Source organism: Hibiscus syriacus, unplaced genomic scaffold (genome assembly GCF_006381635.1).
Source record: "Hibiscus syriacus cultivar Baekdansim isolate YM2019G1 unplaced genomic scaffold, ASM638163v2 tig00110893_pilon, whole genome shotgun sequence".
Taxonomy (NCBI): domain Eukaryota; kingdom Viridiplantae; phylum Streptophyta; class Magnoliopsida; order Malvales; family Malvaceae; genus Hibiscus; species Hibiscus syriacus.
The window spans coordinates 6,326,955-6,338,498 of NW_024062901.1; the positions used below are offsets into that span (position 1 = coordinate 6,326,955).

The 11,544-nt window shown below is 33.1% G+C and overlaps 1 protein-coding gene across 3 annotated transcripts; it reads right to left on the bottom strand.

Moving 5' to 3' along the window:
- Window positions 1-3,888: 3,888 nt before the first annotated feature.
- Window positions 3,889-7,935, bottom strand: LOC120145516 (putative axial regulator YABBY 2). Of its 3 annotated transcripts, none has more exons than XM_039159341.1 (6): window positions 7,728-7,935; window positions 6,636-6,755; window positions 6,300-6,417; window positions 5,313-5,361; window positions 5,143-5,218; window positions 3,889-4,225 (listed from the first exon to the last, which is right to left on the bottom strand). In XM_039159341.1, the coding sequence occupies exons 1-6, from the start codon at window positions 7,794-7,796 to the stop codon at window positions 4,118-4,120; spliced, it is 540 nt and encodes a 179-aa protein (XP_039015272.1). In that variant the 5' UTR covers window positions 7,797-7,935; the 3' UTR covers window positions 3,889-4,117. The 3 variants fall into 3 exon arrangements, with proteins under 3 accessions (XP_039015272.1, XP_039015271.1, XP_039015273.1); XM_039159340.1 differs by having other exon boundaries at window positions 6,300-6,420; XM_039159342.1 differs by having other exon boundaries at window positions 6,300-6,411; window positions 7,728-7,932.
- Window positions 7,936-11,544: the final 3,609 nt, after the last annotated feature.

Here is an 11,544-nt window from a genome sequence, read left to right on the forward strand (position 1 = left end):
TGCTATTCCATTTGGTTTGGTTTCCCTTGTTTTTTTGTTCAAGCCTATTTATTATGCAACTTTGCCAAACTCTGAAGCCTCAAATCTTTTCAATGTCAATCTCCACCTCTTCTAATTTGTTCTTTTGGTACAAAGCTTATTCCTACTTGTATACTATTTATGATGTATGTGCGAGTTTTAGTATTTGTAGTAGAGAGAGAGAGAGAGAGAGAGAGAGAGAGAGAGAGAGGATTAAGTAAATTCACAAATAAGAAAAAGAGAGAAAATGGCAAAAGAGATGTTCTCTTTGTGATATTTTGTTATTGGTGTAGTGACCACGTGACATTTCATCTATTCGCTTTTGTGTGCAGGATGTGACTAGACTCTATCCATAATAGTATGAACATGTTACCATGGGCTAATTTGGACCACATTTTCGGTCTCCTCAGGGCTTATGTGGTTCTCATTTCACTCCATTACATGGTTTTAGTGATTGCTTATTATATCACTCGTCTTTTATGTCTACATGCATTGGATTAAAGAAGATGGACACATGGAACAAAGACGTTGGTGGGAACTATTGATAATGTGAGGATAATTAATATAGTCATTGGATGAAAATACGATGAAATCACTGGATGCAAAGCATATCTAGGGTGGATAAGTGCCCACTTTAGAATTCAAATTTTTTATATAGTCTATTTTACTATGGGTGGCTACACTGAATTTTTATTTGTGTCCATTTTATACGAAAAAATTTATTAATTAATGTGTGTCAACCTTAAAAAATATTTCTGGATCTGTCATTAGATGACATGTTAAGTGTTACATCACTTAAAGTGATGATATGTTATGTCTCATGTCATTAAAGTGATGATGTGTCACATATCACATCATCAATTAAACTTATGTGAAAATGTCATGTTATATGTTGATTGTTTGTTAATTAATGGTTTTTATCCAACATGAGTTAGTTTAATAAAAAAAATAAAATATTTAAAGCTAAAGTGTTAAAAAAAGAAAATAATTATTCATATAAATATTAAAAATTAATATTATCGTTATGCATTTTAATTATAAACATCTATAGTTTGATTTTATCTCAACACCAAAAACATTAAAATTTTGATTTCATCCTCTATTATGGTGTGGGGGCATAACCTATATGGTTTTATCATACAAAAAATGCAGTGACAAATTAAGACATAAAGTGGGAAATCTCAAAGCATCTTCTCAGAGCATTGATGTTGGCAACGAGAAAGACAAAAAAAAAAAAGTAAAAAGAAAAAAGAAAAGGATATGTCACTGATGACTCACTGACTCAACTACTGCCTTTGATTAATTTTGATATAAGCTTTTAGCTTAGCTGCTCTTATCTGTGACATGACAGCCTAGTGTTTTTTTTTCCAAAAACCCACCATTTATATACATCCAAAATCCAAAGTTGATGATTTGACATTACAGATTCTGTACTGTTAGCTTCTTTCCCAGCAGACAAACCCCACACTTTCATTTACACCCCCACATTACCAGTAACCTTTTTCCGAATTCAAAATTTCTTTTCACGGATGTTAGAAACCAATTTTTAAACTTCGGTGGTGAATTCATGGATCCACTTTATGGTGGCTTGGATCAGCTGGTTAGGACGAGAGGGCATCAAGTGTACTATTGTGTGCTCCAGTGGGGATTGCACCATGCAAAAGAGACCCCCCCGTTTTCTTCAACAATGGATAATGGTCCTGCTTCATTCACTTTGTTTTTTCACTCGCTGTTGCTAGGGTTCCAGAAATTTATAAATGGGGTCCAAAAATTTTATTACTCTTCTTTTCAATATAATGGTATGCAAATTTTCTTATTTTCTTCTTCTTTTAATATATTGAATTATGTTGAATATCTAATTCAAAATAATGGGTGTGCATTTGGCCCCCTATATGGCCATATGCATCCGCCACCGCTAGGGTTTTCATTAACTCAGTCGGACATAAGAATACTTGTTATATCTTCAACTATCCTCCGGAGATACACTCTAAAGATAGTATCTCCGGTTCAACTCGAGGTTTTATATTCTCTAAATAGTCGTAATCTTATGATTAGACCTCTAATAGCCTCACATGATATACTAGAGTAAAATTTAATATCTGACAATTAGATTTATTTAGTCTACTGACTTATGAGTAAGGCCAAGTTCATATGCATTATTTTGAATAAATTATTAAATATAATTCAATATATTAAGGGAAAGAGAAATAAAGGAAAGTTGTGGGAATATGAGATTATAGGGTGTTGCTTTGTGGAGTCTATCGACTATCAAAAGTTATAAAATGGTCTCCGGACTATAGGATGTTCTTTTTTTAAGTCCCTCAACTATTAAAAGTTACAAAATAATCATCTGACTATTCATTATGTTCCAAAATCGTCATTTTTCAACAAAAAATGGCGATAATTTGAATTAGATGATAATTTGTTGTCTATGATATGATAGTCGTTTGAGATTCTATGATCAAATTTTATCATATCTCAGATAATACACAACTCAAATTGTCATCATTTTTTAATGGAAAATGACAAATTTAAAACATAATAAATAGTTAGGTGACCATTTTGTAACTTTTAATAGTTGAGGGACTTAACAAAGTAACATCCTATAGTCGGAGGACCATTTTGTAACTGTTAATAGTCAATGGACTCAACAAAGTAATACCCTGTAGTCGATGGACCATTTGTATAATTCACCCTAAAATTTTTATTACCGCTTTTAAATTTTTGGATCTTTCACTACCTATAAGTAATAATAACTATGTTTGACACTAAATATCCCTAAGCATGACTGAGAAGAAGAATCTCTCGACTCCAACTCATACAAGCCTACATTGTTTATCTCCCTCTACCTTCACTTCTCTCCCCAAACAGATCAACACCGGTTGCGATTCTCTACCCAAACTAGAAGGAATGAACCGTCAACGACCACAAGATTACATTGTTCTATCAACCATATACAAAGTGGTTTTGGTTTGAGCTTATTCCTCTTCATGTTAAGTTAGAAGTTAGGGTTATACACGAAAGTGAAAAGATACAAAATCATTAATGGCTAACTTAAGCATTTCTTTTAGTTTGACTTCCTTTAACCTAATGAGATATTGTTTGATGTTAAATTAGGGTTCATGATTTTATTTATTTTTTAACTATATTTTATTGTTTTTTTTTATGGTTTTAACTATAAAAATCAAGTAAAAGGGAAAAGGTTTTTCGACTCTGCAATATTCAGTGAAGGAAGAGCATGCAGACATCAGTCCCTTGAAGAATATTTGTAGGGTTTCGTTGGATAAACCTAAAAGAATTGTAAAAAAATGTGTTTGAGCATCCCAAGGTGGTTGTTTTTAATGCTTGTGTTGTGATAAACACTGCTGCATGATTTCTGTGCCATCAAATTCAGTGAAAAAACAAAAAGAAATCAACAAAATACTATAAACTGTAATTATTTTTGTTCATCTGATCAAATATTTTTTAACGATTTGATTTGAGCTCTGAAGCATGACCGATTAGCACGTGAAATAACTGTACATCATTCTGTGATCCATCCATGCCATTGCAACATATGCTAATATTATATATGAACAAAGAACAATGAGTCAAATCACAGAGACCATGCAAAATTTTATGTTGAAGGATATATTTTTAAAATTCTAGAATGGGTCGATTTATAAAATTTTAATAGAATAAAAATAAATTATCAATAATTTAAAATTTTCAAGGAAGGATTATCTGAACCTACACTCGGTTCATCCCTAAGCCAAAAGCATGCATTTGAAATGTAGGTGGGGGAAAGCCATTGTCCTTTGTGCAAATCAATGAAATGTCATATATTGGTTAAGTGGTCCAGTCTGAAGAGAAACAGATAAAAGAGCAAAGGGATAAAGGGTTGAGACTACCATTATTGTTACTAAATGAAATTACACAATACAATTATTCCATGGGATTGTTTGTTTAATTGAAAAAGATGACCTGAATAAAACATATATAAGTGCATTCAGTAGAGTAGAGAGAAACTGCATGTAATGGATAGAATGTGAAAAGCAACACACATTTAGTAATTAAACATATTATGACGACGACGATGATGAGGGATGGCATTGTGTGTTCAGTGATACCCATTAGACTTTTGAGGATCTGCAAATCCCTGGTCAACTTTTGCTTGCTTGTTCGCATCCTGCTTTAGCCCAAAGTGAATGCGAGGAAAATGTGCCCACTGCAAAAATACTTGTACGGTTAATTACACTATCAGTATTACTTGGGGAAAGGATTGCTCTAAGTATATGCTTATTTTGCGCTTAAAATTTTATATTAAGAGCGAACTTATAATATCTTAAGAGCACGAATTCATAACATTTCAAAAGGCAAAAACAGACCATAAATAAAAAATACAAAGAATATATCTAAAATATATGGAAATTTGAAATTTTCAAGGGAACAACTGCCTCTTCTAGCCCCTTCGGTCCATCCTTGCTCTCAGTAACCCAACTAATTCGTCAAAGTCACCCTTAAAAGATGGTATCTTCACAACTTGATTAAGACATAAGGTATAGAATTCAAATTTCTGATACTTCAATGGATTTTTACAAGATAAAATGAAAACTTTTAGGAGTGCTTTTTTCTTTTGGTATGCAAGTCACATTGGACTGTGACTAAATCTGAAATCAAACTAGATAGATCCCTAGCAACACTAGTTTTCCATCAAAATTCATTAATTTTTTTCATCAGTTTTATAGTTAATAATCAAATTCTCTCTCTTAACGTTTCGAAAATTTAAACATTAATTCTTTAGCATGACCAAACTACCTAAGTAATATCAAATCAAGCATGAAATAATAGAAAAACAATAGTAATATGTTTGTAGCTTGGGAAGTAACAGCGCAGGCCTTGAATTAAGGGTAGTTGAGAGGCTTAATATTGTGCTATCACGCTAGTAACAACCTAAGAAAATGTCTCTGCATATGTAGAACTAAATTGACATGGGGAGGAATCATGGCATGCATATCCATATTAATGAAATGGATTAATTTCATGTAGTGGAATTATTAATTGCATATAAAAGCAGCAGTGACTATACATATATAGATATATATATGTCTATTTGCAGAACCTGTATACATAAAAAAAGCTTACATTTTTTGCTGCTGTGCTGAAAGCTACCCTGTGGCTGATGTCTGGATTAGTAGCCTTGATCCTTTGGATTTCCTCCCTATAAATAGTAAGAACCCAGAAGAGGAAAGTGAATGAGAGATATATGATCCTTCATCAAAGCAATTAACCATGAAAATTGAGTTAAAACTTACTTAATGAACCTGTTATAAGCAGAAGGAACACGTTGCCTCTTTTCAGGTGCTGCATTTTATATCATGTAGTTTAATTAAACATCTTATAAACAAGCTTCAATCAAACAAAACATTTGCTAAATGCATATAATTGTATGGCCATGGAAATTTGCTGACATATGTTGGACCATACAATCGAAAAGGGTGACAATTTTTCTAGTGGGATAGGCAATCGACTTTATTTGTCAGGTGAAATCTTCACGAAGATAGGCAGGTATATATAGGTATGGTACACCAGCCTGGGATGTACTCTCTACTCAATAATGGTCTATCAACATGCAAAGCAACCCATAAAGGCAAATAGCATTGCATTGAATTCTTTGGGATGATAAAAAAGAAAAGAAAATGAATTCTACCATACATTATCAAACTGTGATATGATACATTTAACGTATAGGGTTCTCCATGGAATTGCTAATAATTAATGAGTTGAACTTGTGTGTAAGGTCACCATCTTGGGAAGGGGTAGGATTTGAAAGGGGAGATCAAATGAGTTGCCTAAGGCGTTTCTTATAGATGAAAGGCTCCTCGAGTGGACCTGTATCACAAAATGTGGTTATCCATAATTATTCTATGCTTGGCATTGCCTGACTAGAGTCACTATAAATACCCCTCAGCAGTCAGCACTATCTTCTTCTTCATCCCTATGATCAAGTCTCTACCCTACAAAATTACCCTCACCGGGTGTGACTTCACTTAAATCACAAGGGATGAAGCATCAACAACAGAAAAGAACAGTTTATTCCTATCAACAACTAGATTATGTCCATTTGTGTTTGGGGGAGATTTATCCAGCATTAAAAAGGCCTTGGTTGTAGGTTCAGGCATTTAATCCTTTGGTATCGGCTATGCATGTAGCAATTACTTAAGGGCACCTATCTCAACGCATGTGAATGATACATGAGTATGTAATCATGTATATCATATGAGATTGACAGAGAAACTAACGGCGAATTGGGGGTATTCTAGTTGGTTCATGCTCTGCAGAAAACTTGTTGCATTTGGAAGACGACCCACATTCCTTATTTGAATGATCTTCATCATTGGCTACCTGCTGTTTCTGCAACTCCTCTCAAAACAAAGCAAACAAGTCAATTACCCAAAGAAAATCCCATTTTTTTAGTAGACTATTATTTTTTTTTCTGACACTGTATTATATTATTTTTCTTAAATGCTACCATTCTTTACTAGACTATTATTATTTTTTTTCTTTTTGAATTTAATATTCACAAGAATGTCCCAGAAAAGAGGGTTGGGGGGCTGCCAAAAAGAACCTGAAAATACCTGAGCATCTTGAATGGGAAGTGTTTGAAGAGAGTTCCCCATATTTACAGACAGTAGATTGGCACAATGCCCACATCTAACAGTCACCAGATTGAACCCACTGTTGCATGGAACACTAACCTACATAAAAGGTTAACCATTTCGGAAATGTTAATGCTTACTACTATAGACACACTGATATGATCACATGCAAAAAATGTCTGAAGCCAACCCTATCTTTATCTTTTGGTCATTCAAAGAGTTGAATCTGCTACTGCTAGAACAAATACAAACCCTAATCCAAAGCCCCGACCCTCATCTCTCTTTAGAATAGATCCCATACATTTTCCTTTCAAAGTCCCTAGACCTGCCATATCCACCAATACCAAACACAAAAGTTTCATAATGTCTTAAGCATAATAGAAAACATTGTAAGGGTCTCTTTTATATAGAAGGAATTCTCTCGATATCTGCTTTCCTTTCGGTGCACATGACTTTTCTCAGCCTGACACTGCTATATATATATTTAAGCCCAGAGGAGGAAAAAGAGAGAGAGAGAAAGATGAAAAGAACGTGACTGGAGCGGAAACCATAAAGGGCAGGCCAAAGCTATCAAAGCATGTAATTGAACAAAGATAAAGATAAAATTCATGAACGGTGATTGATTTACTGATTACTTAATTTTTGCAGTGCTTAGGATCTTGAAAAAAGATAAAAGAAACTCTTGTATCTTTTGACTTGGAACTGACCTGGAAGAACCCTAAGCCAAACCTACTACCTGTACCTCAATTAAAATCATTTGGCCTAGCTTCCATGATGCTTTCATTATGTTCACTTGTGATTGCTTTAGATGGGAATTCAGGGTCATTCGTTGGACACTTTGAGCTAAAAACCAGACTAAAATTTCTCATAAATATGAGTACCGAGTTAAATCATGAAAAACCTCACGATCCCATCAACCCTGAACCATGACGGGTAAAGTGGATCTTTCTCTTTTTACAGGGAAAAGGGCATTTTCCAAATTAAATCAGAGAAAAAGAAAGACACATTTAGAAAAAGAATGCATAAATTGATAGAAAAATATATCTATAGTAATGGAATTCTGTGCTGTACCGCTAAAATGGTGTTGCAGAAGTTGCACTGAACATACCAAACACGTTCCGATGTCAAGTCCATTGACATTTTTTTCTCCCCTAAATCTATAGTATTCCCCAAGAACAAAGAAACATAAAATGGATCAAGGTTGAAGAACCGATGAAGAGAAGAGGAGGGTGAATAGTAGTAATAACAAAGGGAAGACAGTAGGACGACAAAGAAGAAATGAAATAATTGGGTTTTGGTTGTATTTTTATGTGAATTAATTGTAAGACAGATTTTCAAAAGTGTACAAACATATGATATGACAAGTCTAGTGCAAATGGGGAGAGAGTAGTGCAGTAAATATGGGTTAGGAAGGCAGAAGGAAAGCAAAGGGAAAGGAAGAGAGAGAAAGGAAGAGAGGGAAAGGAGGTGTTATGATGGAGGCAATGAGTGGGTGGGAAATCCCCCCATCTCCATCTTCTTGTTTTGTCTTGCGGACGACCATATTAATGCTTTCTTATGTTTTGTGCCAATTAAATGAATTGATGTTAATTTTTGAGGTCTTGAACTTAAATCTCTCTCAAACTGATATTATTATATATATATATTTATATATATGTAATATCAGTGAGGTGAATATGATTATATATGAATTTATCGAGTGTATTAGTGGTAAAAAATATTATTTTTATAGAAAATTTAGATACGAACAATTGTGTTAGTAAGTTTGTTTGCGTTGCTAACGAAAATAATTTTTTTTAAATAAATATTATCTTATAATTAATTCAGATCAATAAAAAGTGATAAAGTATTATCCTTATCATTTATTACATATAATTGTTTCATTACTTATTTTTACCCATTTAGTGCATAAATTTGTTTATCTGCTGATTTTTCAAGTCCGTAATTTGACGTCAAGGTTTACCATTGTTATCCAAATCAATAGACTAAATTCTTAACAATGACCAAATTTTGACTAATAAAAGTAAAGGAACCAACTTCTCAATTTTCGTGAAAATAAAGGGATGAAATTCATGATTAAACCATATATATACTGCTATAAAATGACATTATTTACTATTCATCATCAGCGTAACGCCCCTGCTCTGTTCGATGCGTAAACAACACGAGTTGTAGGGACAATTTGTTAATTCACATTAACAAGTCTTTTAATAAAAATATGTTTTTTATAAAGAAGGTACTTTGTATTAAAATGTAAAGTACATCACCTCAAAGACCTCATTAAAAACCTCCATAATCCTAAATAAAAAAAAGAGTGAACCAAGAGGTAGACGAGGATAAATACACGGATATCACAATGCAACAAATAATACATACCCAACCCACAACAAGTACACACAAACATCCAAACATACCAAGCAGCTTAAAGAACTTAGAATAGAAAGAACAATAAAAACTAAAATCAGGCAACCACAACAGCAAGAGACTGTCCGAAACCAGCATCGGGAACCAGGATCACTAGGCCTGCTTATCAATGCATTACAACATGACTTCATCAATCTAAGGCATCACACAATACCTGACAATCACACTAAAACTCAAAGCAAATGTTATGACTGGAAAGTCTCAGCGAACTTACTACCAACACTGTACCTTAATGATAGTGTTACTCCTTTTCAAGATAAGCAACCCACCTTTTCTTCAAATCCGAGTCTGATAGAGATCTACCAGATAGTTCAGAGGAATTAATATTATATTTCAGCAAATTGAATATCTTCAACGCTCGATCTCTTTTTTTTCTCTCAGCTTTCAAGAGGACTTTGTCCTAAATATCTAATAGCGAGCCAAATTTCTTCTGCTTCCTTTTAATCCTATTGGTCGGCACCTTTACACTAGAAAGAACATAACTATCCATAACAGGAGACTTAGACAAAAACCCCCTCTTCCACTGTTCTGATAGGTAACGACTCTGTACTCGGACTCTCCAAAGGCCTTATACTGTTGAAAGATGATTTGGGCTGCCATAGATCTGATCCTCTATTTGAATCCAAAACCCCAATGCATGCGTCCACGTCCTTGATCGAAGGCCCAAGCATAGGCGCAATCGTCCCATCAAAACGTGCGCCATTGTCCCATAACGCATTGTCTTGGGAGCAAAAACCGAGCTCCCCATGCTTGCGACAATGTTCTTTTTCAACAGCCCATCCATTGTCACATTCGTAGCAACATGCGCAATGTCTTCTATAACAGCACACAATAAAAATATGTTACGTGATGTATCTTATGTTATGTACGATGTTTGATAATGCATGATTATAGTGTATTTATTTTATAAAGATTATAATTTTATATGATTTGTGTGTTGCGTTTTTCTATATTTTTATTGTATTTTTTATAATTTATTTATATGTAAAATGAGTTTCTATAATTATAAAATATGAGCCAATTAAGGGTAAATTACATATTTTTTATTGAATTATATTCTCCCTCCTATTTTATTCACTATACTTTCAATATTTTTAATTTATGCATTGCACTTTCGAATTACTCATCTTTTGATCATTGTCAATTATTTTATTATTATTTTATATGACATGATATTTTTTTATTTAATATAAAATAATTGAAATATAAGATAGAAACATGAGGTGGCCAGACACCACAGCCGACCATTGTCGACCGCCGTAGATTGTAGCCGTTCAGTCCCATATTTCATGGGTCGATTCAACTTGAGCCCGAATCTGGTGGTTGTTTCACCGGAAAATATCCCAAAACTCGTGAATCTTGACTAAAACGTTTCGTCTTCCTCATTTTCAATCTCCAATTCGTTGACTTCGGAGCAAGTTCTGACAAAATAGAGGTCAACTTCAGACTCACGGTGTCGAGGCAAAACGACCCATGAAATTTGGGACCGAACTACCACAATCTATGGCGGTCAGCGGTGGTGTTCGATCACCTTCTGTTTTATTTTATATTTTAAATTAGTTTATATTAAATAATAATAAAAAAATAAAACGTCATATGAAAATAATAATAAAATATTTCATAGTGATCAAAACCGGATCAATTTGAAAGCTTATTGAGTAAATTAAATAAATTAAAAGTATAGTGAGTAAAATAAAAAAGAAGATATAGTTAAGTGAATAATGAGGTAGGATAGGATAATAAGCTTCAAAAGTTACTTACAACTTTAGGTTTATTTTCGGTTATCCAATTAGATTGGGGAAAAATCACCTTAGTTTTATGAGCTATAGTCTTTGTATTTTTTTATTGCTTTATATATATATATATATATTTATTTATTTATATGTGAAAATTGTATTGATGTGATATCTTAATATTTACTATCATTAATGTCTCGATTGATATATGTGTTATAAATTTTTTTTGTACGTGAATATTAATGTAAGTATTGTTAATTCAACATTACAAGTTAACTCGTTAAAAAGAAAATATATTACGAAGATAATTTAATAAAATATTTATTTATTTATTCATTTGGGACGTTTAATGAGTTGAATAACTCGTGATCAGTTCGAATTTGATTCGGTCAAAGCACGACTCGAGAACTTAACGAGTTGATTCAAGCAAATCCCATATCGACTCGATAAGTTCGCAAGCATATCGTTAATTTTTTATATAATTTTTTAGTACTTATCTTAAAAAATATTTTATTAAAAAAATCACTAATTTGGTATTAAACTCCGTATAGTATTAATATATTTTAACTATAATTAAGAAAATAAGGTAAAAATTTCAGTGAGCTTAACGAACAATGAGGTAAGCAATAAGTTTTTTTAACGAGCACGAGTCGAGCAACAAAAAATTTTAATGAGCAAGAGTTGAGCACTGCCCAACTTACGATCTACTTGCTCAATAAATACCCCTA